The sequence below is a fragment of the Antechinus flavipes genome, chromosome 1, assembly GCF_016432865.1.
Source record: "Antechinus flavipes isolate AdamAnt ecotype Samford, QLD, Australia chromosome 1, AdamAnt_v2, whole genome shotgun sequence".
Lineage (NCBI taxonomy): Eukaryota > Metazoa > Chordata > Mammalia > Dasyuromorphia > Dasyuridae > Antechinus > Antechinus flavipes.
The window spans coordinates 109,691,408-109,718,969 of record NC_067398.1 but is presented as its reverse complement, the minus strand read 5'-3'; the positions used below and the strand labels follow the sequence as shown (position 1 = coordinate 109,718,969).

General features: G+C 32.4%; 1 protein-coding gene across 2 annotated transcripts in view; it reads left to right on the top strand.

Moving 5' to 3' along the window:
* RIC1 (RIC1 homolog, RAB6A GEF complex partner 1) overlaps positions 1-27,562 on the top strand; it is a 129,771-nt gene that overhangs the window by 11,651 nt on the left and 90,558 nt on the right. For both annotated transcript variants that reach the window (XM_051987668.1, XM_051987659.1), the window contains exon 2: positions 15,691-15,798. In XM_051987668.1, coding sequence (XP_051843628.1) covers positions 15,691-15,798 — 108 coding nt within the window. The remainder of the gene's footprint in view (positions 1-15,690; positions 15,799-27,562) is intronic.

Sequence of the window (27,562 nt, the reverse complement as noted above, 5' to 3'; positions counted from 1 at the left end):
TTGGTCATCCTTTTTTTCCAGGTAAAAATTGGTGGTTTTCCAAACTGTATTATGCAGCATGTTTCAATTTTCCTTACTATCCTAGTCATTCTCTTCTGGATTTATTCTAGTTTGCCAACATTTCTATTAAAATTATATTCAGAAGTGAACATTGCATTCGAGATGTGGTCTGACTAGCTCGGTACAATAGGACTATTATACTTTGTTCTGGGCACCATACTTCTGTTAATGCAGACTCTCTATTAATATTTTTGGCAACCACTTCACACTCTTTTCACTCAGAGTTCCTAGATATTGACTCAATGATCTTAGGGTTGGATGAAAAGGAAAGAAGGAAGGGAGGAATATGTCAGGTGAAAGAAAATAAACATTTGCGCTTCTGAGCATATCAATTTAACAAGCCAGTTACTCAAAAAACTGGACTAGAACACCTCAGCTTTGGCACAAGATCCTGAACATAGAGGGAGACAAACTTTATACATCAAAAGCAATCAAATAAGACCAATTAATTAAAGGGAAAAGAGGTAACTAGGATATGAAATTAGGTAATAAGATTTTCAGTTGGAGAAAAATTAGGGGTCTTCCAAGTTGGAAGGGAGAAAGCAAACAAGTACAATTCCCTAAAATCAGAAAAAGAGGTGCCCTACTATCTCTCTCCCCTGTGATTATTCAATCAAAAGAATATGGAAACAATACCTAATTGACCAATCACAAGATCAAATAGTGTGGTTCCCACTACCACTTGCTATTCTATTCACTAAGCATTTCTAACGCACCTATTATGTTTTGGGTACTGTGTTGTTAAACATCTGACAAATATGATCTTGTTTGGTCCTTACTACAACCCTGAGCAGTAGATGGTATATTTACATCATTTTTACAATAGAGAAAACTGAGGCAAAGAGAAGTTAAGTGACACACAGAGTCAGACAGCTTTAAGTGTCTAAGATCAGTCAGACTGATCTGATAGAAATCTCTGAAAAATGAAATTGACAGTGCAGTAAATGATCCCAGTGTGGCAGGAAAGAGAGAGAGACATCTAAAGAAACGATTGTGGCACAAAGACATACAATAAACTCAGACCTTAAAGAACACGCCCTGCCCTTAAAATGGAAGGAATAATAAAAGTGAATACAAAAGAATTACTTGACACTGGAGCAGTGCCAGAAATTCACTAAGTATTGAATACCTGCCAGGAGCTCAGCAATATTCTAGGGACCATGGTGGGTAGGAAGACATAATCTGTCTCATTATCTTTTTTGAAATTAAATTTATTAATAACTTTTAAAGATAAGACTCTTCCTCACCACTCAGTTGTTTCTCATACACATTTTCCTGAAAACAGTTTATTTATTGTTAAAAGAAAGATGTATTCTGTTTTCCAAATAGAGTTTTGTGACCTCTCAAATTTGACTTTATTCACATTATTGTAGGCATTGCCAGTATTGCCCTAGTTTTTAAAAAATTGGTTCTACTTTCTTTTCTTTTTTGGCTGAGGAAATTGGGGTTAAGTGACTTGCCCAGGGTCACACAGCCAAGAAGTGTTAAATGTCTGAGACCAGATTTGAACTCAGGTCCTCTTAACTTCAGGACTGGTGCTCTATCTATTACGCTACTTAGCTGCCCCGGTTCTACTTTTTTTATGCTACTTTGCTTCAACTACATTACTAATGGCTAGTGTACATATAATTATATTACCAGTCTAGCTATGGTTCTCTGAATTCTTTATATTTTCCATTTTGTATATGCTATAATTGTCATATTAATATCAACAAAATCATAATAAATAAAAAGTATCCATTTCTTCATCATCTGGAATTTTGCTTCCATCTTTGTATTATAACAATGTTATGATTTTTTTTGGGGGGGTTACATATTGATCTTTATTACTAGCTTTTTTGGGGGGGATATATTTCCTATAATGGAATCTTTGTGCCAAAGGGCATGAGCAATTTAATAACTAATTTGAGATTGCCTACCAGAAGTTACCTTAATATACTTAAGTTTTTGATTAGCCTCAGCTCATTCTGGGCATTATTAGTCCTCTTGGCACTATTCTTACATGTTTATTACCACTCTTCTGTACTTTATCTTTAGGTATGCTGTCTTCAGCTTTTGTGAGTGTCTTTTTAAAATCTGAGTCACTTGGAGAATTTTCTCCTTTTCCAAAAAACAATCATTTCTTAGGGGCTCCAGAGGGGAAAGTTTTTCCATTAGTGGACTGACCCACGGTTTAACTTACTGCTATTTTTATATGTAGGCTAAGAGATATGCCTGATTCTTTTGGCTAGTTACAAGATGTTTCTTTTGGGGTACCAGCTGCCTTTATCCAGTGGCCCAAACCCTTGAGTCCTCTCTAATTGACTTATTCACCTCTTATAGTGGAGTGAATTGAATTGCTTTAAGCCTTTTGTGATTACTTTAATTGAATTGAGGAAGGATCATTCACTCTTAGTTGTAAAAAAGTAGATGTCTTGCACTTTCTCCTCTTGTAGTCTATTTTTGGGACATTCCTTTGAAGCCTTACTTATTGTCTTCTCTTAGAGATGACCTTGGGTTATTAGAAATTGTACCACAATCTAAAGTGAAAAAGGCTAGAATTTAGGCCTAAGAGATGTGGTCCTCAGATGGTAGTCTCAACTCTAGCTATGACTTACCTGGTTTTTGGAGATATCACTAATGGGTTTTCCCAGATGGTGTTGGATTTTGGCCTCAACAACTCACAAAATCCAGTTTGTTTCATTCCATTGTAATAACCATGTCTTTGTCTTTACTTTGTCTTGTCTTTAAATAATTTGTTTTGATCTTTTTAATCTCATTAATCCTTAATGGCCTAACCTTCCATGATGCATTCCATGAAAAATTGAACCAAAAATGATTTCCTTTTCTGGCTTTTTGTATATTCTTGTTCATAAACGCCCTATATGGCACTTAACATATTTCAGTACTTAAGGGAGTTGTGATTTTATCAGATTAAGTAATTCTATCAGTACAGAAATCTAAACCCTCTAGAATAATGAGATAGTTATTGTGAATTGCAAAATACTATGAGAAATTTGGGGAGATTGGGAGTAGAAGCATCAAAGAAGGCTTCAACAAGGAGATAGGGACCAGAGGTTCATATTTTGTTTGCCAAGTGATGGGTAGTCACCAAAGGTTTTAGGGTCTTTTTCGTTTGTTTTTTACTTGAAAAGAATATTAGAAAAATTACCTAAGGAACAGAGTAAAAGGACAGATTGGAAAAGGATTGATGGAATGCAAGATTACTTGTTCATGTTTATATGGTGCTTTATGGTTACAAGAGATTTTTATGTGTGTTCTCATAATTAGTATAGCAACAATATGAGGCAGATGCTGCAATTAGTAATATATACATGTTATGAACCTTTGCAAAGCTTGTCTAGAATCAAAGATTTACTGAGCAGCAGAGCTAAGGAACAGTTTCTGTTAACATTCTTACTTAGTGATTCTGAACCTAGATGACTGAGAAAAATATTATCATTAATAGAAATAGGCAAATTAGCAAGGAAACTGGTTTTTTTTTTGTAACAGTCTTGCTCTTCAAATTTCTTTTAGTACCTTTATTTGGATTTTTTTGCTTTTATTATATTCCAACTTGTACTTACTTATATATGTGCTTTATCTCCCATAGGGCCTTTCTTCTGTATAGGAAATATTTAATAGTGTTTTCAAGATTATGAATTTGGTTTTAGACAGGTTGAGCTTAAAATAACAAACATCAATAATGTACTTGGCAGGTAAAAATTAGTTCAGATTTAGAGATAAAGATTTGGGAATGATCTTTGTAGAAATGATAGTTAAAGCCATTGAACAGGATAGGACTTCAGAAGGGGAGATTATAGAACTTAGCAAGATATTGCACATTCAGATTGTTTTCTTTTCCTAGTCACCTTTTGATCTTTGTACCTTATAATCAACATGTTGATAAGTTATTCAGTTTCCTGTTTAATAATCCTTAATTAGAAAATCATTAATTCCAATTTTTTGAGAATTTAGGCAAGGTCTTAACAAAAGTTTATATTAACAATATTTGGTGAGCAGTAATTTAAGAGTATGATTTCAGGAAGTGTTTCCACATAAGGAACTACTTAAGAAAATACTTCTAAAATATCAATATTTATTTCAGAGATACTTACTTGAGCCACTGATATACTAATTATTTGATTACTTATGAACTGCTGATAAAATAATTACAAATAGTTTTCATAAAATTAAGGCCTTCAGTTAACTGCTATTAACCGTATTAATTTGTTTCTAATTATCATATGTACTTTGAAGTAATAAAGTTGACCTTTGGTAGATTCATGATCTCACTGATGTAGACTCCCTCTACTAGTGCAGCACAATCTACTTTCTCATTCTATGCTGTTCTCCATGTATCTTCCATAATAGATCTACCTAATGCATTGGAGATCTGCTTGTATTTCTTTTGTTGTTTATGGAAACGAATTTAATTGCTAGACCATTCACCTCTTTTTTTCTTCCTCTTCCTGGCTATTATAGAACCTCCCCCTCCCCCTTCCTTCTAATCCTATATATCCTGAATGTTGTCTTCTTTTGTGCAAGTCATCCTTGATAACATGCCATGGATTACTTCTTTGTTTTTGTTGTTTAGTCCTTATAGTCATGTCCAACTCTGTGACCCTATTTAGAGTTTCTTGGCAAAGAAGAGCCAGCTTGGAGCCAGTTCATTTTATAGATGACAAAACTGAGGCAAACAGAGCGAAGTGATTTGTCCAAAGTCACATAGTTAATAAGTATCTGAGAGTGGATTTGAATTCAGGTCTTCTTTTACTATGAACCTGGTGCTTATCCACTTGCCACCTACCTGCTCCACTGTCCTACGTAACAGTTTGCAAATGAGCTTGTATTCTAAATTCATGTTGCCATGACTCTTTGTTGGGCAACTATATGAAGTTATGGCAATTGTTTTCAATTTTTTTTGTCTTTGATAGTTAAAATATCTAATTTTGTGTTCAGTTGGTGTTTTTTTGATTTGCGACTTAAGGTTTTTGTTTTGATATATTTTAACTATTTGCTGTATTCACTGATCTGTATTTATTCTTTTCTGTTGATAGAAATGTTTAGAAAGAGAACTTTTTGAGAAAAAGACCCACATGTACAAAAATGTTTTATAGCAGCCCTTTTTGTAGTGACAAGGAGCTGGAAACTGAGTAGATTTTCATCAGTTAGGGAATGGCTGAGCAAATTATGGTATATGAATGTAATGAAATATTATTATTCTATAAGAGACAATTGGCAGGATGATTTCAGAAAAGTCTGGAGAAATTTACATGAATTTTTGCTAAGTAAAGTGAGTAGAATGAAGAGAACATTGTACACAGCAATAAGAAGATTGTGTGATGATCAACTAGGATAGACTTGACTCTTTTCATCAATGAGGCCAATTCCAGTAGACTTATGAAGAGAGCCACCTGCATCCAGAAAGAAGATAGTAGGGACTGAATGTCTATTTGCAACATAATATTTTCACCTTTTTTGTTGTTGTTTGCTTGCTTTTTTCCCCTTTCTTTCTCATTTTATTTTCCTATTTGATCTGACTTTTCTTGTGCAGCATAATAAATGTGGAAATATGTTTGAATTGCACGTGTTTAACCTATATTGTATTGCTTGCTGTCTTGAGGAAGGAAGGTAGGGGAAAGGAAGGGAGAAAAATTTGAAACAAGATTTTGCAAGGGTGAATTTAGAAAACTATCTTTGCATGTATTTTGAAAATAAAAAACTTATCAACATTAAAAAAGAAATAGAAAAGAAAAAAAAGGGAAGTTAGGTTCTTTCCATTAAAAAGAAAAATTACTTAACTTAGGAAAAATTTAAAGTAATAATTGCCATCACAGGTGAAGAGATTGCTGTCTTAAAGGAACAAAACCTTTTTGTTTTTGCTTTTTTAACTGCTAAAATAAATTTGTAAAGGAATATAGTTTTCAAATGGGACCTGAAAAATTCACTTGTCATAATGGGGATGGAGTTTTGCACAGATTAAAGGCTTAAATCACCTTGTTTTAAAAAAAAAAAACAAAACAAAAAAAAACATTTTTTAAAAATAAGAATAGCTTTTACTTATATAACCAAGTTTCAATAGATTCTTCTAATAAATTTTTTTTTCATGTAATTCTTTATTTAAAAAATTTCTGTTCTTTGACTCATGTTGTTTTGGATTGTATTATTGTATCATTCTTCATAATCTAGTTAGCCCTGCTACTTATACTTCATCACTACTTTCTGCCTCTCTGATTGGAGAGTTGAACCATGAACTCCAAAGCCTCCATTTATGGAGAGAACTCAGGATAAATATTTTCTCATTTTCCATATTATTGCTCTATTTTCGGACTTCTCTGACACTATTGTGCCCTAAGAATTTCATCATTAGGAAAACTTTATTATCTTGAAAGATCAGGTCAATCTTGATGTTCAACCTCATCAGTACTCTCTGTGGCACCATGAACTGCAAAACTGCCAGTGCTAAGGAAGAAAGAAGGATAAACCTCTCATTTTCTACTTGGCTATATTTCTCTGAGACTTCTGATATCCCTATTATATTTTTGTTAGCTTGAACTTCTTCCCTTTAAAAATTGCTTGTTCATATCCTTTGACTCTTTTTCTGTGGGATATGGCTCTTGTTCTTTTAAATTTGAATGAGTTCATTTATATCTTGGAAATGAGGCTTTTCCCCAAAAAAACCTTGATGCAAAGATTTCCCCCTCTTCCCAGTTACCAATCTCCCTTCTATTTCTAACTGTATAGGTCTTATTTGCATAAAAACTTGTAAATTTTATATAATGAAAATTGTCCACTTTATCTCGTAGTCTTGTCTTTCCCTTGTTTGAGCATGAATTCTTCCTATATCCAAAGCTATGAAAAATAATTTCTTCATTGCCCCTCAAATTTATAATGTGATCTACTATGTTTGAATCTTGTGTTTATTTGAAGCTTATCTTAGTATATGATACAATATATTTGTCTAACCTAATTTATATTTAACTACAATTTTCCCACAGTTTTTGTCCAGTATTGAGTCTTTACCACCATAGCTGGGACTTTGAGCTTATTGAACACTAAAATGCTAGGCTCATTTGCTTTTGTTGCATTTAAAAATGGTTGAGACACATAATTTTAGTGTAATTTAATTACTTTATTAATAGTGCCAGAATTTTAATAAAAGGATGGTCATTAGACCATCACTGCTTAGACTAAGGACAGATATGGCAGTGAGCTTGCGGTTTATATGCCCATCAGAATGGAGTATTTCCAAGGGTAACAGCCAACTCTGATTAGTTAACAATTAAAGAATGAATGTGCACTGGACTTGAATTTTGATTATGTCATTTAATTCTTAAGTCCCATTCTCCTCCACTTCCTCCCCTTTTTTCCCTCTTCCCCTCCTCGCCGGAATTCTATTCAAAGAATTTATCCCTACCCAAACTTGAGTTTAGCTGCCCCACCTGAATGGGGTTTGGATAGAGAAGATTCACTCAATCTTTAGAGATTGAGGTCTTGAAAGAAAAAGAAGAAAATCTGAATTTCCCCAAATCATTGGTTATTAATCATTAATTTTGCTTTCATAGTTCTCTCATTTTCATATGTTATATGCCTAACTAACCAATCTCTCCATTTTTAGTCAGTATTAGATAATTTTGATGCCTACTATTTGAAGTGTAGTTTGAGTTAGTTTGAGGGTTATTGTTTGGTTTTATAGACCTTGCAGTAACATTTTATTATTAGCCATCTTATTTCAGTTGCCACCTCAAATTCATTAATTTCTAATTAATTATAATTTTGTAATATTTTAATTGTAATTAATACAACTTTGTTTTAACCATAAAGCATTCTTAATTTATGTTTGAGATTTTTGGCTAGAGTGGTATATGGATAAGATCTCTTTTCAATCATAATTGGCTATCAGGCACATTTCCCTAGTAGAACATATTTCATCTACTTACAGTATATAACTTTGATCATCATTACTAATCAATTTTAGTTGACTTCATTAGAATTACTTGTAGGCATAGCCCCTTTGTTTTTCAATCTGCTTTATAAATTATATAAATACCATTCTGGTGGCTATTATTACTTTAACAAATTTGTCTGCAGGGATATTTCTGAAAGGCAGCTTTCAAAAAAAAAAAAAAAAGACTTCATACTTAGATCTGGTTTGAATAAAATTTAATAAAAACTGTTGTAAAAGGGAATTGGAAAGATAAGTTATAGGAACAAATAGGGACATCTTTTTTTAAGCATCATATTCTTTAGCATATTACAGTATATAGATAAAGTTACATCTCATTCATTTACCTTGGCATTGTTGAAAAATTTCATGTAAATTAATTTTCCAGATAACTTAAATTTAGTCCTTTAAGCTACATTTTTCCCCCTAACCATCTTTTTAGAAATACTTAAGTTATGAATTATATACTTGTGCCTTTTTGAATAGATTATTTGTTTTGGTTTCAATCTGTGATTTGATCATTGTGGAAATTTGGCAGTTTTCCTGTAATTTATAATCTGAGAGAGTTGCCCTGAATAGTGAGGTTAGATTATTTGATCACAGTTACATATATAGCTTGTATGTGTAGAGATAGGCCAATTCTATTACTACATCATAGTGCCTCTATTAAACAGAGTATATTGAAGATAATTGAACTTTTTTGCAATGATGCAAGGTCATTCATTATTGAATATCAGTTACTGCATTGTACTAGGATATAAAATATTCTGAAATGGGCTCCATATTGTTGTGTTTACATGGTTTTTCAGTTTTTTTTGGAGTTAGTTCCTTTATCTCTTTCTCCTTAATCCTAATCCTCTTTTGGAGTAGGTGACCTTTATGATAGCTTTTTTTTTTTTTTAAATTCAGAGGCTTTTTCAGGGGCTTATTCTTACTATGAAGAAACAGAAGACTTTAAATAATCTTAAACAGGGTAACTAGCTACTAAAATTTGGCCTCCACATAAAAGTTAAAAGGAGAAGTTTGATTTCTAGATAAGCAAATAATGCATTATTATATCTCCTTTTTGCCTTTAAAAAGTTTGATTTCTTAACAGTAATTAGATCTAATTGCTATAATTCCTGTATTAGTTCTTCTAATCTGTTCCATTTTATTTAATTCTGATAGCTTTTACATATTCAATTTTTATCTTTTTTTAAAATAAAATATATTATGAATAATATATTCTTATAGAGAGTTATTACAATTCATTCACATGTGGAATTATGTCTAATTTGCCTTTGGAATAAATATCACTAATATTGAATTATCTGTTTAGAATTAAACAGTTGCATGAACTGATTGTTCAAGTATTTATATGCAGAATTTCATTGATCCATTAGCTTTAGGGAAAGAATCTTATAATTTTTCATATGCGAGAATAAAATCTTCCCCTGATCACTGAGGAGATCTGGCTTTTACTATTTATACTGTTGAAAAACTGGGGTTTGGATTTTGTTTTATCTAATTTAAATGACAATAAAAGGAAACCAAAGGGAGCAAAAGTTGCAAATAGACATGTGGAGAAAGTGCTGGAAAAAAATTAGTCCCCATACTTGGTGAAAATGTTGCATCTTATACAAAAATGAGCAGATTTTATTGATAGGACAATTGACAAGTGATCTGGACATAATTATATGTATTTCAGTAGAGAACAATAATATTCAGAAAGTTTCAGTCCACAAAACCTCCCCTAAAATCTGGAACTTTAAACAAATCAAAGGTCAAGGTGATAGTAGTGCTATCAAACAATAAGAAAAGGTACACATTAAGGTATATGTACTTAAGCCCTAGCAGAAATATGACATCTCTACTCTCTGCATGTCTGCTAATTATTTTGCACTCAGTAGATAAGTAAAAGTAAATTGTACTTTAATGCCTTTTAATTGATTGTATCCTTGGAATGTTTGTCATCTGAGTCACTTATATCAACTTTGGTTTTGAATATGTACATTTTTTAATGGAGATGACAGATTTTAAAAATGAAATTTTAGAGTTTAAAAGCACCTTTTTTTTTTTTTAAACACACATCTTAAAATGGCTATGTAGAGTATGTCTTAAGTGGGTTTATAGTATACATACTCTTGTGTTTCTGTTCTGTTATTCTTTAACTGTATGTTTACTTTTGTGTGTAGAATACCATTTTAAGACTACTGAGGCAGAACAGAATTAAATTATAGAAATAAACATTTAATACTGATTGAAAACATTAATATGTTGCAGCATTGTTAACTGGTAGATAAATATTTAAATTGATAAATAAGTAGACATTATTTATCGAAGATATTAAGTTCCCATTCACATCTGCAGGCTTTGTTGACTTTGTGCCTTTCTTCACCTTGTGCCAGTGTCTAGGCCCTTTTAGGGAAGGTATTCAAATTTTATATATTTAAACTTTTTTTTTTCAAATTATAATCTCAATAGATGCAGAATAAGCTTTTGAAACACTAGAAAGCATAGGAATAAATGAAGTCTTCCTTAAAATGATAAGCAACATCTACCTAAATCTTCAGCAACCATTATCTGTAATGGAGAGAACTAGAAGCATTCCCAGTAAGATCAGGAGTAAAACAAGCATGCCCATTATCACTACTATTACTCAGTATTGTACTAGAAATGTTGGCTTTAGCAATAAGAAAAGGAAAGGAAATTGAAGGAATTGGAGTAGATAAAATTATTACTCTTTGTAGATGATATGACAGTATACTTAGAGAATTCTAGAAAATCAACTTAAAAACTACTTGGAACAATTAACAACTTTAGCAAAGTTGCAGGATATAAAATAAACCGACATAAATCATCAGCATTTCTTTATGTTACCAGCAAAGCCCAACAATAAGAAATAGAGAAATTGCATTTAAAATAACTGTAGGTAAATAAAATATTTGGGTGTCTACCTGCCAGGACAAACCCAGGAACTGTATGAACAAAATTATAAAATGTTTTTTATACAAATAATAAACACTTGGAAAAATATCAATTGCTCATGGGTAGGCCAAGCTAATATAATAAACATAACAGTTCTACCTAAATTAGTCTACTTACTCAGTACCATACTATTTGAACAGCCAAAAATTTAATTTATAGAGCTGAAAAAAATAATAACAAAATTCATCTGTAAAAAGAAAAGGTCAAAGATATCAAGGGAATAAAAAAAAAAGAAAGAAAGAAAGAAAGAAAAGACCTGTAACCTAGAAGTAAAATTGTAGCAGCAGTCAACAAAACCATCTTGTGCTGACTAATAAGTATAGTGATGTATCAGTAGAATAGGTTAGCTTGTTACACAAGACACAGTTAATGTGTGTAGTATGACTGTAGTAATCTATTGTTTGATAAACCCAAAACTCCACCTTTTGGGATAACAATTCAACATTTGACAAAAATTGCTGATAACATTGGAAACTGACATGTCAGAAACTAGCAATTGACCAACCCTACACCTTATAACAAGAAAAGGTCAAAATGGATTTGTGATTTAGTTGTAAAGAGTGATATAAGCAAATGAGAAAAACAAGAGATAGATTTTTTTTGTCAGATCTTTAGACAAGGGAGGAATTTGTGACCAAACAAGAAATAGAGAGCATTATGAATTGCAAAATGGATAATTTTGCTGGAATTAAAAAGTGTTTGCACAAACAAAACCAGTGCAGCCAAGATTAGAAGGGAAGCCTAAAGTTGGGAAATAGCTTTTACAGCCTTTATTTCTAAGGCTTTTTTCCTAAAATATATAGTGAACTGAGTCAAGTTTATAAGAATATAAGTTAACCCCCAATTGATAAATGGTCAAAAGGATATGAACAATCAATTTTCAGATGTAGAAATTAAAGCCATATATAGACGATATGAAAAAAATACTCTAAATCAGTATTGACTAGAGAAATGTGAATCAAAGCAACTTTGAGATACCATCTCATACCTATCATTTACTAAGATGACAGGAAAAGATAATGGTAAATGTCAGAGGGGGTGTAGGGGAAACTGGGACACTAATACATCGTTGGTGGATGTGATCCAAATATTCTGGAGAGCAATTTGGAACTATGCCTAAAGGGGTATATACAGTAATGCCACTACTGGGTCTGTGTCCCAAATAGATCATAAAAAATAAAAAATGTTTGTAGCAGCTCTTTTTGTGGTGACAAAAAATTAGAAACTGAGTGGATGTCCATCAATTGGGGAATGGCTGAATAGGTTATGGCATATGAAAGTAATGGAATATTATTGTTATATAAGAAATGATGAACATCTGACTTTAGAAAATCCTAGATAGATTTACGTGAACTGATTCTGAGTGAAGCAAGAAGAACCAGGAAAATCGTGTACACAGCAATGGCAAGATTGTGTGATGATCAGTTATGATAGAGTTGGCTCTTCTCAGCAATTCAGTGATCCAAGCCAATTCTAATAAACTTTGTATTTACCTCTTTGACTTCTTTCTTATTTATTTTGTGGTTTGATTTATCTAATTCTGAGAGTGCAAGGTTAAGATCTCCCACTATTATAGTTTTACTGTCTATTTCTTCTTGCAGCTCTCTTAATTTCTCTTTTAAGAATTTAGATGCTACACCACTTGGTGCATATATGTTTAATATAGATAGTGCTTCATTATCCATGCTACCCTTTAGCAAGATATAGTGCCCTTCCTTATCTCTTTTAATTAGATCAATTTTTGCTTTAGCTTGATCTGAGATCAGGATGGCTACCCCTGCTTTTTTGACTTTACCTGAAGCATAGTAGATTTTGCTCCAACCTTTTACCTTTAACCTGCATGTATCTTCCCGCTTCAGGTGTGTTTCCTATAAACAACATATTATAGGATTCTGGCTTTTAATCCATTCTGCTAACCGCTTCTTCTTTATGGGGGAGTTTACCCTGTTCACATTTATGGTTAAAATGACCAATTCTGTATTACTTGCCATCTTGTTAACCCCGGTTTATGCTTTTCTCCCTTCTTTCCCCTTTCCCCCCTTCCCAGTATTAAGCTTGTGAGCACCACTTGCTTCTCACAGCCCTCCCTTTTTAGTATCCCTCCCCCCGCCTTAGAGTTCCTTCCCCTATCTTACCCCTTTCCCTCCCAGTTTCTGTATTCCCTTCCGCTTAGCTTATTCCTTCCCTTTTCTCTAATAAACTTTGAATGGAAAATGCTATCCCAAACCAAAGAGAGAACTATTATGTCTGAATGCAGATTGGAGCATACTATTTTCGTGTGTGTGTGTGTGTGTGTGTGTGTGTGTGTGTGTGTGTGTGTTTTCCTTAAGGTTTTTCCCTTTACTGATTTTTTTCTCTCAATATAACTCATATGGAAATAAATGTAAAAAATGAATATATATGCATTACATCGATAGATATAAAGATATATACAATCCAGTAGAGAAGTGGATGGCATAATGAATTGAGAAGAGACCTCAAAGACGGGAAGATCTGAGTTTATTTTCCTCCTGTGTACCTTAAGGGGAGCCATTGATTAAGTCACTAAGAGAGCTGCCAGGAACCAAGAGACCAGTATAACAGAAGTCATAGAAGAGAAGAGTTGCAAAAAGGAGGAGCTAGTTGGTACTGTCATGTTTCAGAGAGGCCAGAGAAAATAAAAGCTAAGAATAATTTTTGAATTGATTAGGAGATTACCTAGAAAGACTTCGAAATATTTTTAATTGATTAGCTGGGATAGAAACTCAATGAAAATCAGAGTAGAGAAATAATGAGTGAACTAATGGTGAGATCATTGGCCTAAAAACTCATAGGTTTAAATTTGGGTTGTCTCAGAAATATCATGAAAACTTTACTATTTAGTGAAACTTCAGAAATTATTTTTTAAACCATAACTTAAGAAACTACGAAAACGCTCACTCTGTTTATTACTTGGGGAATCAAGTTTGCACTTATGCCAGAATTCTGACCCAGCTATATTTTAGTCATTGTCAGTCACTCAACAAACATTTTTTTAATTTTCTGAGCAGTAGGGATACAAAGGCACTATCTACCAGTACTTCTTTGTGGACCTCCAGACTTATCATCAAAGTTTGTTTTCTTATACACTCAAAATTTAAGTCTGCCCCTCTCCTTTATTTTTCCTTTCACTTAAAATGCCTTCCCCTTACCTTTTCTCTTATTCCAAATTTTTCAAGACAAACAAATCACATTTCTTTTGGAGACTTAGAACTAATCTAACTCAAACTGATATATGAATTTTTCTAGCACTGAAGAAGAGTTCATGGTCCTACATTTTAGTGTTCAATCATATAGTACATTGTATCTAAGTATATTTTTTTCTCCCTGTCCAGATTTCAAGCACTTTCAGAATAACCTTATCGTGTGTGTGTGTGTGTGTGTGTGTGTGTGTGTGTGTGTGTGTGTGTTTTCCTTAAGGTTTTTCCCTTTACTGATTTTTTTCTCTCAATATAACTCATATGGAAATAAATGTAAAAAATGAATATATATGCATTACATCGATAGATATAAAGATATATACAATCCAGTAGAGAAGTGGATGGCATAATGAATTGAGAAGAGACCTCAAAGACGGGAAGATCTGAGTTTATTTTCCTCCTGTGTACCTTAAGGGGAGCCATTGATTAAGTCACTAAGAGAGCTGCCAGGAACCAAGAGACCAGTATAACAGAAGTCATAGAAGAGAAGAGTTGCAAAAAGGAGGAGCTAGTTGGTACTGTCATGTTTCAGAGAGGCCAGAGAAAATAAAAGCTAAGAATAATTTTTGAATTGATTAGGAGATTACCTAGAAAGACTTCGAAATATTTTTAATTGATTAGCTGGGATAGAAACTCAATGAAAATCAGAGTAGAGAAATAATGAGTGAACTAATGGTGAGATCATTGGCCTAAAAACTCATAGGTTTAAATTTGGGTTGTCTCAGAAATATCATGAAAACTTTACTATTTAGTGAAACTTCAGAAATTATTTTTTAAACCATAACTTAAGAAACTACGAAAACGCTCACTCTGTTTATTACTTGGGGAATCAAGTTTGCACTTATGCCAGAATTCTGACCCAGCTATATTTTAGTCATTGTCAGTCACTCAACAAACATTTTTTTAATTTTCTGAGCAGTAGGGATACAAAGGCACTATCTACCAGTACTTCTTTGTGGACCTCCAGACTTATCATCAAAGTTTGTTTTCTTATACACTCAAAATTTAAGTCTGCCCCTCTCCTTTATTTTTCCTTTCACTTAAAATGCCTTCCCCTTACCTTTTCTCTTATTCCAAATTTTTCAAGACAAACAAATCACATTTCTTTTGGAGACTTAGAACTAATCTAACTCAAACTGATATATGAATTTTTCTAGCACTGAAGAAGAGTTCATGGTCCTACATTTTAGTGTTCAATCATATAGTACATTGTATCTAAGTATATTTTTTTCTCCCTGTCCAGATTTCAAGCACTTTCAGAATAACCTTATCGTGTGTGTGTGTGTGTGTGTGTGTGTGTGTATGTATGTATGTGTATGTGTTTTATCCCTCTTAAGAATCAATTGAGCACATCATAGTAAGTGCTATTGCTTTCTCAAAATCCTTTAGAATATTTTATGAGAATGGCCTGAGATTACTTGTCTGGTTGAAATTGTTCTGTGCATTGTTTTGATGTCAATAAAAATGTAATTTGTTTTTTTTCTTTCTTTCTTTCTTTCTTTCTTTTTTTTTGGCCAGCCTAGCGTGTTAATCGTAACCTATAAGGAACTGGCAAAATCATCTACTCAGTTTGGATCCTACAAGCAAGTTGAATGGAGGCCAGATAGTACCATGATAGCTGTATCAGTAAGTAGGAGATTTTCTACCTTCTTATAAAATAATTGTTTTGTGGTATTAAAAAATTTATCTTTGATAAATGGCCTTCCTATATAGCTTTGTACATTAATTTGAATCCACTTCTTCGAAAAAAATTTCTCCATAGAAGGCACTGTTTTCTAGGGTTCTTATCTGTTAACATTTGTTTCCTTTACAAGTTTAACCTTTTTGTTCCACTCTACTTTTTTCTTTGAAAATTCATTTTCTTATGATAACGGCTGTTATTTCTATAGAAATGAATAAGAAATCTGCATTTCTAGCCTTGATTTTCCTTTTAGTTTTTAGCCATATGTCATCAGTCTTCCAAATATCTCCACTTGAATGTCTTGTCATCATTTAAGGCATTGTCAAAAATCAATGTCATCATCTATATGCTTAAATGAACTCCATTTCTAGGCTTCTCCATTTTTCTTATTGGTACTCTATCCTAGTTATTCAGACTTAGAATCTTAGACATGGAAAGAAACTCAGTAATCCTCTAATTCAAACTGTAGCTGAATACAGGTCTTGTTTACAGTACAGGATAGCATAGATGAATTCACTGCCTTCTGATAAATTCACTGTGTTCTGATACCATCTATTTTACTTTTGGATTTTATGATTGTTATGAAGTTTTTCACTATATCAAGCTTAACTCTACCTTTGCAACATCAATTTGCTCCTAGTTCTTTTCTTTGAAGCCAAGTGGCACAAATTGAATTCTTCTACATAATAACCTTTCAGATAGTTGTAGACACCTACTTTGTCTCCTCTGATTATCTCTACTAATCATCTCCAGTTTCTACAGATAATCCTTAGAAAATAAACTCAAGATCTTACTATCTTAGGTACTTTACTCTGGATGTTCTCCAATTTATCAATTGTTCTTGGACTCAACATTAAACATAATAGTTCAGATATCTAACCTAGTACAGAATACAATGAAACTATTTCCTTCCTTGTCCTGGATATTTTTTAAAATTTAGTTCACTTTTTTGTGGAGGCTATTTTATTATACCATTGATTTGTACTTAATTTGCATTTCACTAAAGTCTGGAATCCTTCACTGTAGCCAAATTCAAAAATTCACCTTTCCCTTAACTTGATGTTTGCATGCTGAAGTTCCTATTCTCTTTATTTAAAATGCCTCCAGCTCTCTATTCCTCTACTTGTTGAAATCTTCCTTCCTGGCTCCTCTCAAATACCCTTTTTACTTCCCTAGCCAGTCAGCCCTTAGTAAGCACTTCCTTCTATAAATTTCAGTAACTTTATTGTCTATACCATTCATTTTGGTCATTCTAAATTGAGAGAAATAAAGTGTTAATTCTGCAAGTAAAAAATAAATTCATTATGAATTGCTTGCCTTTTGACAGCACGTTCTATTATCTTAATATTTCAAATAGCAAAGAAATGTCTTTGGGCAAGGAAATATACAATGAAATTGTTCTTTTACTATATTTATTTATATCTATTTATCTATTTATTAATTTTTATTTTTTGCTGAGGCAGTTGGGATTAAGTGACTTGCCCAGGGTCACACAGCCAGGAAATGTTAAATGTCTGAGGTCAAATTTGAATTCAGGTCCTCCTGATTTCAGGGCTGGTGCTCTATCCACTTGACCAACTAGCTGCCCTGCCTATTGTTAATTTTTCTCCAGATTTAGTATAGCTTTTGAGAGTTAAGGAATGAAACAAAACTTTGTAGAATATTTTAAAGTGGTTCTGATAAAATCAACAAACTAGCCATTTTAAAGGCTTTCTTTAAATTTTTGGTATAGGTATTGAACAAGTTGGGGCTAATTAAAAGAAGGAAAAGTAGTCTATGTCTTAGTTTCATAGTGGAAATACTAGAGATGGTATGAAGTAAATTAACTTCCTGTTGGATGTGATTTTTATAGCTAAAAAATAAAAGGTAAAGAGAATATGTAGGGTACATTTGATATTAGATGTTCTATAAAATTAAGGAAAATTGAAAGATTGTTACTTTGTGATTTGAGGTTTTGAAAGCCTCAAACAATTCTCAGTCTTTGATTTCTCTTTTTCTCATTGGTGCCTCTATATTTTGTTCAGTTATTTCAGTTGTCTGTCACTCTTTGTCAATCTGTTTGAGTTTTATTTTTCGTTTTTTTGTTTTTGCAAATATACTGAAGCAGTTTATCATTTTCTTTACAGATAAAACTGAGGCAAACAGGGTTAAGTGACTTGCCCAGGATAACACAGCTCATAATGTCTGAGGCCCAGATTAGAATTCAGGAAGATTATTTTCCTGACTTTAGGCCTGGCACTATCTTTACTGTACCACTTAGTTGCCCCTCCCCTCTGTTTTTAGGTGTGTCATTTATATTGTTGTTTTTTTTTCCCTAAGTGGGAGGGACAAAAATGAGATAGAATATAGAATTTCTTTTTTTTTAGTATTTTGTTGAAAATATTGGAACCTATTACTTGATTTTCAAAAAGATACCACATTTGCTATATTAACAACATAAAGTTGGGGGAACAGCATTAGAAAAATTGGTAACTGAATTCAAATCTCCCATGTAGTCACTCACATGCCCTTTAAGTAAATTCATTTCAATTAAATGGGTATTTGTTTAATGATTTCTAGAGTTGAGCACAGAAATTATCCAAGTTTGGATAGAAGGGTCATTCCATTTAAAGGAGAACATAATAAGCAAAGGTACTATGATGGTGAGATTGGGAAGTAAGGAGTTTGCAAATGTAAAACATTGGATTTATGAAGAATACTGTGAGGTGGCAAGCAATGGTTAAATAAATAAAATTCAGAAATAAAAACTTATTGATTGAATGTAATCTGCAAGATATCAGGCAATGAATTGAGGATACAGTGTATGACTTGGCCCTTGACTCTGAGAATCCTTTATTATGGTTGAAGAGATTAAGTATTAAGCAATAAAATTTAAAATTTAGCTCTTCTAAGAATCAAGCTTTATCTTACCTACATATCATCCATTTCCCATTTATGGAATTCTTACTTGAATTAGCAAGAGAATATTTTCGCCATATTGTTCATTCTTGATATTAAAATGCTTGGGGCATATTTTGTTCAAATCACTTTGATTACTTTACCTCCATCTGAAGGATCTAAAAGATGTGTTACCACTGCCTAGACAGTATTGTATTGAACAATTCACAAATCACCCACAAAGTAATGTAAATAGATTTTAAAGTTCTTGGGCATGTACACTTTAGAGAGGCTATTGACTGACAAATTGAACATCTTTGAAAGGTGATTTAATATAAATTAATTTACTTGGATTCATTAGTATCACAGGGCTATAGATAAGATTATAGATCTAGAGATGGAAGGGATCCTACAGGTCGTATAAGTCCAATCTTCTCATTTTTATAAGTAACTTAAAATTGAAATTCATAGAATTGGAATGACTTGTCCAAGTTCCCTAAGGTAATAAAAAGTGGCAAATGTGGTTCTTATACTCCAAATCCAGCACTTTTCCCCATAGAGACATATATCATGTCTCTAGTATATGCTTTTTAAATCATTGATATTTTGTTTCGACATAGTCACTTCCCAATATAAAGCCTTTCAATTAAAAACTCTTGTTTTTAGCAAAACTGTAGTGAAGTAATTTGGTCAGTGGTATTATAGATGTTCTAGTCCTCCCTGAACTCCCCATATACTTGACACCTGTATGCTTACTTTGAGCTATACTATATACACTTAAAAGTAATCCACATACTTAATTTGTTTTTAAAGAGTATCACATAGAAATTCTATATTCCATGGAAAAATAATATGGTGTATATAACTCATTTTTATAAAGATTTTCACTAACATGAATAACTAATATAAATCTTTTTAAATTTAGCTTTTGTTATCATTTGGTTTTATTTCACAGTTGTTTTTTGTTTTTTTATGGGAGGGGTTGCTTATAAATAAGAATGGGGGGTGAGGAGGAAAGAGTATCAGAAAATGATTTATGCAAGAAGAATGGACAAGGCATTTAAAAAATTAAATGTAGCAAGAAAAGTTTAAATTGTTTGTACTTTTTTTCACTCAGAAATTCCACTAAGACATGGGTAGATTATTTTTTAAAAGTACCTATCAAAATATTAATAGTATATTACTTGTAATAACAAAAAACTGGAAACAAAATACCATCCAATAATTTGTTAATTACTGAACAAATTATAATACTAAAATATAATGGAATATTAACATACATAAGGTCAAATTGGAAAGGCAACAACATTCTTTTCTTTTTAAAAAAAAATTTCTCCCATTTTAAATTTTTATCTGTTTATGCATGTACTTAATTTTTTAAATACACATTTCTTTATGAATCATGTTGGGAGAGAAAATCAGAACAAAAGGGAATAACATACAAAAAAGAAAACAGAAGGAAAAAAATGAATTGATTTTACTGAATTAATTTTTCTCTTTTATTTTTTGTCATGGAAGGTGACTTTCTGGGAAGAACATAGTGGAAAATGTAGGTGATGTGGAAACAAAAGCTATCAATGAAATTTATTTAGAAAAAAAGCCAATACCATATAATCAAAATTAAAGGACATATCCCATGTGTTGAATTGCCTTCTTCCTTCTTTTTCATTTTTTGTTACAAAACAAAACACTTCCCTGCCGAAAGATGAAAGGTATATTTGGAAATGAAAGAGATGTAAAAATAAAATGTCAATAAAAAAATTTAAAGTAAAGGACATATCATTCCTCCTTTCTCTTAACATTCATAGCCTAATGATATTATAGAGAAGATAAACTGTAAGAGTGTTTATCTCAGTATTAGTTAATTAAATATTTATGGACCAAATATTGTGCTAAGTTCTGGAGAGCACAGCAGTCTAGTGGTAGAGATAATAATAAACAATAAATAACAATATGTATAAACAATAAATAACCATATGAATATACAAGATAAATTGAAAATAATCAATAGAGGGAAGGCTCTGTTGTCTTGCATCAATAGATTTTAAAGGAAATAAAATTAAAATAGAAAATTAACATGCTAATTCTATATTAGTGCATAATGGCATATTTCCAGTTCTCATTCTAAATAAAGGGAAATACATTGATGTTTGTAATTTAGAATATACTTTGTACATAGGAAACTTCAGAAATACACATGCTAATGCCTCATACTGGCACTGAATTCTCCAAGACTATGCGAACAGAGAGCAAGCTATATGGAATATTCTTTTGAGGCTGGAAAGTATTTGAATACAGGTTCAGCCATGGACTATCTGCTATCTGAACATCAGCTTAACTCAGAACCATGAATGAGGCAAGTGGCAAAAAAAAGATAATTTTCCTGACATTAAACCCAAATTTGCCTCTTTGAAACTTGTATCTATTGTTCCTAATTCTGCTTTCTGGGGCCAAAAAGAATAAGTCTACTTACATGCGATAGTCCTTGAAATACTTGGACATAGTTCATTCACACCTGAATCTTCTCCAGATTAAATATGCTCAGCTCTTTCACCTGCTTCCTGTGATATAAACACAAAACAATGGCTGTCCATTTATAGAAACAACTCCAGCTAATCAATGTCCTTTATAAAACATGATGTTCATAACTAAATGTAAAACTCCATGTAAAACAGGTTATCTCCTTATTTCTAGAATTGATGACTTTTAAATTCAATCCAAGACTGCATTATCATCTTTGTTTTCATTGTTGACTTGAATTAAACTTAGTCTAGTCAAACTCCCAGGTATTTTTCAAATTCCTTTCTAACTATGACTCGTCTTTTCTGTATTTGTGAAGATGATTTCTTGAATTCTTAATTTGTCTCATTTCATCTATTAGGATCAGCCCACTGTTCTAATCTGTCAAGATCTTTTTTGGATCCTGCCATCCTTTTTATAGGATACTTTTATATAGCTGACAAACAATAAACAGAATAAACAATAAACACAAATAATTGTGTAATGGTAAGGATGTTGTCTACTATGGAATATCACTTGTTTGTTTTCTTTGAATACCATTGATATATTCTTTATGTATATGCAGATTAGCAGTTTTCAGGCTTTTTGATCTCATAATCCCTTTACATTAAAAAAAAATACCAATAGATGTAAACAAAAGCTTTTTTTAGGACCCCCCCCCCCAATTTTTGTTTATATCTATTGATATTTACTATTTTATAAACAAATTTAATTTAAAAAAATAGTTCATTTAAAAAATAAAGCCCATTATATTAACATAAATAATATTTCAATGAAATTAATTATTTTCCCAAAATGTAGTTATGAGAAAAATGCTATTTTTCCAAAACAAAAAATGAGTCAAAAGAATGTTATTTTTATATGTTTTTGCAAATCTCTCATATCTAGCCTATTAATAAAAGGTAACTGGATTAATATTTGCTTCTATAATCTGTTCCAATATGTTGGTATGGTTAAGATATATGAAGAAAATAGGATTTCTCAAAAATAAGTACTTGGAAAAGAAGAGGAGTATTATAAGAGACAAAAAGGTTTTGGTATTATGAAAAGTTTTGACCTTGAGGACTCCTTGGAAAGAGTCACAGACTCCCTAAAAAGTCTCAAGAACCCACAGAAACCACACTTTGAGAAATTCTGATATGGATAATTGTCATTTAAAATGTATAGGTGGGAAAGTAGACATGTTGGTTGGTGGTAGATGATATTGAATTTAATGAGGACTGAGGTGGGTTTTTTTTTTCCTTTTTTTCATGCCTTTGGTTTCTCTTCCTCCTTCAGAAAACCTGGAGAATTTCTCTCTAAAGATCCACAGAATTTTGTCAACTTCTGGATACAATTGGTCTTGATGAAGCACCAGGTTGGGAGGGCTGGTCAGAATGGGAAAAACTCACAAAGGTATTCTCATAGTCCAGAGGGGCTTTTATTTTGTGAAAGCACACAGGCTTGGTCCAGTGGGTCAAGTACTTAAGTGTGGATGTGTGATGTTATTTATGATTTGGAAACTGGGAAGGAAAAGAGAAGTAAAGGTCAAGGATTAGAGAGTCAGGGAGAATCCTGGTCAACTGTAAACTCAGCAAGTTCATGATGGGAATCCAGGAACAATGGTATGCTAATGGATGATACTGAGGGTCTCTCTGTCACAAAGGTTACTATTTGACAAAGGTATGCTCTAATGTGCCTCCTCAGGAGTAGGGAAGGCCCTTAACCACAGAGTCTTTTCTGATTGGTGGGAAGTTTGATAATGGAAGCTAACTAAAACTCTCTTTCTTGAACTAAGAAGTATTCATTGTTTAGGTCCAGATGCAAGATAGTAGTCCAGAGTTTTGGAAGACAAGTGAGATGTCCCCAAAGGATAGCTTAGTGGAATGAAGTTATCAGACACTATTTTCTTTCCCTCCTACTCATTCTCCAAGATTTTATGATGTGTCACTTCCAATAGCTACATTCCTAAAGTGATTACATAATTTCCAGGGCCTGGGATTTTTTTCAAAAAGTTTTGGGGTCTCTTCTGCTATTGTGGTTTCTACTACATCATTCTCAAGGACATACCAAATCATTCTCATTCAGTTGCTTTTTCCAGTTGTGTAGATGCTTACAAAATACTTGTTGAATTGAATTATAACCTTATCTCCTTTCATATCACTTGAGAATTTATCTCCTAATACCCTTATAGAAAATTTCCAGTCTTTTCTATTAGTAGCTCTCTTGACTAAATTACTGTTGTTAACTATCTAATTGGGAGATATGAAATGTGACTAAAATAAAATTCACTCACTTTATTTCCCCTTGCTACTAATTTCCAGGTATATCCCTGGACTGTACATTATCTGGTCCAAGATTTATGGGGTATTAAGGGAGGACTAGAACTTATGATGTGAGAAATTGCTGAGCTCTTTTCAGAGCTGGTCATTAATCTTTGGTGTCCACCTTCATCTGTGTTCACTCTTTACTTGTGAATCTAAGAAACTGTAGCATTTGCAACAGCCATCCTTTAGAAAAACCATCTCTGAATACAGTCTAAACTAGGTTGAGAGTAACTGACAGGCTCCAACCTCATTAGGATGTTAGTAGATGTCTAACCCAACCATGTGAAGACTTTGCCAGTTGGAACAGGTGGATGAGAACAGTTTGTTCCAGTGGCCATGAAAGCCAGGAAGCTGAAGTGCATTATGGAATATTCAGAGCGTGGTCAGACATCAAAAATACTGAAGTCATCCAATGCATCTCAGATCATGACCAGTCTTCCTGATTTTTTTCTTATCACTGGAGTTTGATGACTAGAAGAGAGAGAGTGAGGTTGATGACTTTATGCAACTCTGCCTTAATTAAATCCAATTTATCCTCGAGTTGAGGCATCACTCCACAATGTAACTTGTTCTCTTCAAAAACAAAGAGTGAACAACAATAAAAGTAATGAGTCAATAAATAGAATAATGTCTTAGTATTAGAAAGGTCTTCTAGGCCAGTTTTTTATTTAGTATAGAAGCCCTTTATATCTTTGGTACATGGACTTTGCTTCTCAGTGTCTGAATTCCTATGGTCACATTTTACTTACCAATTTCAGTTCAGTTATTTTCAGTTGTATCTCTTAACTGTTCATGACCCCAGATGGCAAATATACTGGAGTGGTTTGCCATTTCCTTTTCCAGCTCATTTTGCACATGAGGAAACTGAGGCAAATAAGATTAAGGGACTTTCCCAGAGTCATACACCTAAAAAGTGCCTGAGGCCAGATGTGAATTCAGGAAAATGAGTCTTCCTGATTCTAAGCTTGGCATTCTAACCATCATCTAACTTTCCCTACTGACAGGTAAGCATTGTATATAATAGTATGATGACATTGCAAATTCTAGAACTCCTCATTTTTACTCTAAAACTTAACTCTTCTAAATTTACCTATTGGCCTTGAGAATACTACCATCCTCACAATCACCTACGTTTGCAACTTTGTTGTCATCCTGACTCAATCACCTACATACACAGTCAATGCCTAATCTCATCCTTTCTTCCCTCTTCTTCATTTTCTGATAACTGTTTTCTTCTCCTACTATCCTAAATCTGACCCTTATCACTTCTTTCATTTCATTTCATGGTCTCCTAATTGGTATCCTTACTTCATATATTTCCACATTCCAATTCATTTTCCATACAAGTACCAAAATTATTTTCTCAAAGCACAGATTTGACCATGTCACTTTCACTTCAGTGTCTCCATTATCTTTAGAATCATATATAAGCTTCTCTGTTTGGCATTTGCAACCAAGCTCCAACTCACTTTGTTTTTTAACCTTATTTAATTATATTCTTCTTCTTCTTTGTGTTAACTTGGCCTCTTTATTGTTCCTCCTACATGGCACATCATCTCTTTTCTTCACGCTTTTGCATTGTCCGTTTTTCATGTATGATCTTTATTCCCTCCTCATTGAGATATATTAGAATTCCTAGCTTTTTTCAAATCTCAGTTCAAGTGCCACTTGCTAAAGGAAGTCTTTTTTGATCTCAGATACTTGTGCCTTCCTCCAAAAATTATCTTTAGTACATTTTGTATGAATATGTTTTTATATGTTTCTATATATTTATGTTTATGTATTCCCCAGTTTCTAATCCTGCCCTGCATATTTGCCAGAGCCTTTAATTGAATTTTGTGGACATAGATAGATCAGCTTCATTCATATGTTTTGTTGACTATTGTTGATGTCTGGAAATCCTATCAAAATGTTTTATACATTCCACTTGGCTTTTTATCTTTATTTTAAATGAACACAGTCACAAACATTTTCAGTTTATCTCTTATTTTAAAAAATAACTGTTTCCCTTTTTCTCTTCTATTTTCCTGTCTGCTTTTTTTCCTGGGATAATAAATCCCCTCTCCCTTTGTCCTATTGACTTAAAATGCTTTCTCTCTAGTACCCAATGTATAGATAATCAAGAACCATTACATTTAAAATGTGTTTGGGCCATAGGGGAAAAAAGCTTTTAGTTTATTATCAAAGTTGGCATTAAATATTAAATAATTTGATATATCCTGAGTAAGCAGATTAGACCAGAGCTGGAAGAGATCTTTAACATTATCTAACTATACGCTTATGATTCTGTATAGTAATGAAATAACAAATTTCAGTTTCACCTAGTATGCTAGATATAAAACAGGCTGGCTATTTGGATTCAGAAAGATAATGTATTCTTTTCTTTATTCCTTTTAAAAATTAAGTCTTGGATTCATTATTGGCATTTGATCCCCCTTTTAAGTCGTGAACCTTTGGCCTGAGTGAATGGAATTCGGGAAAGCTTTTGTATGTTAACGTCATCACTTTAGATACTTTACAGTATTATTTTACTTTTCCCTTCCTTATAAAATTAAAAAAGAGTTCTAAAAATTTAATTAGTTGCCAAACAGTATATTAGCACCTGATACATGTTCAAAATGACTTGTATTTTTATATAGATATCATTAATAGATAATCATTAAAACCATATAAACATTGATAAATTAGTAAGGAACTTTTTCCTAGAGTGATATTCCCCATATTCTCCATTTTTAATTTTGTTTTTATAGTCCTACTTTTAGTGTGTGAAATGCTTTTTAAAAAGGAATGAGGTTTGTGATACCCTTCTTACTTCCCCCACAAAAGGCCTCTTTTGCTGAGAAGTTGTGTGTTTCCTGTCATTCCTTTAAATGAAAAACAGGAAGCTAATACTGGAAAAGAATTTGGAACCCTGAATTGTTTTGCTTTTTTCTTTTAGTCATGCCTATTTAGCATTAAAATGATAGGAATTTTGAATTGGCATAAAGTATCTTAATACTTTTATTCTTTTGTCATTTCCCTAGATGATGTGATAAATATTTGGTTCAAAACTTAAATTTAGGAAGATCTGATATTTTCTGTTTCATATTTGTGTAGCTATTGATTGGTTTGTTCAAGACTATGTAATCATATGTCATGACCAGTTAAATAGAACAAGATTGTTATTTTGGGCTTAAATTTATAGATTTAATGTTCAAGCACATCTTTCAAATATTTTAACTTGAAAAAATAAGTTTACTTTTTACTTTAATCTTGGTGATTCAAATTTGATTCCATGCCAAGAATTGTGGTATCACATTTGTTCCTTTGGTATTACATTTGTTGTCTTCAGTAGTAGAATATTTGTATGTATTCTAGATTTAACTCTTAACATTACTTTAAAGTGAAAAAAGAGCCTGTTTTTCAAAATATCTAATAATTCTTGTCATTCTTAATTTAAAAATAATACTTTTTTTGTTCAACAGATTGTCATTTAGTTAGTGTTTGAAAGACAATGATGGCATGGTACACAGATGGGTTTTTAACTTGAAGTCTGTGAACTTGATGTTTTAAAAAGATTTTGATAATTATTTAAATATAATAAGTTTTGTTTGTAATACTACATATTTAAAAGTATTATTCTGAGAGAGGATCCATAGACTTCACAAGACTACTAAAGAGATCTCTAATTCAGAACATTTAAGAATTGTTGATAGCAGTTGGCCTTAGAATTGGAAAAAGCCTGGGTTCCCTCTCAGTAAAAATGGCCAACTCTCTATATTAGGAATTGTTAATAATCTTTTTGTGTGAAAGAACCTTTTGCCAATCTAGTAAAAAATTGTGGACGCCTTAGAACAGAGCACTCTAAATAATTAAATGCTAAATTTCAGTTAGAGGTTAATAGAAGTAAAGATGCATTTTAACTTATTGAAGTTTATGGAACCTCTGAAATGGACCCCAGTTAAGAATTACTGCTCTGTACTGTCTATAAGCTGCAAATGAGCTTTAAATCTATACCTATAGAGGG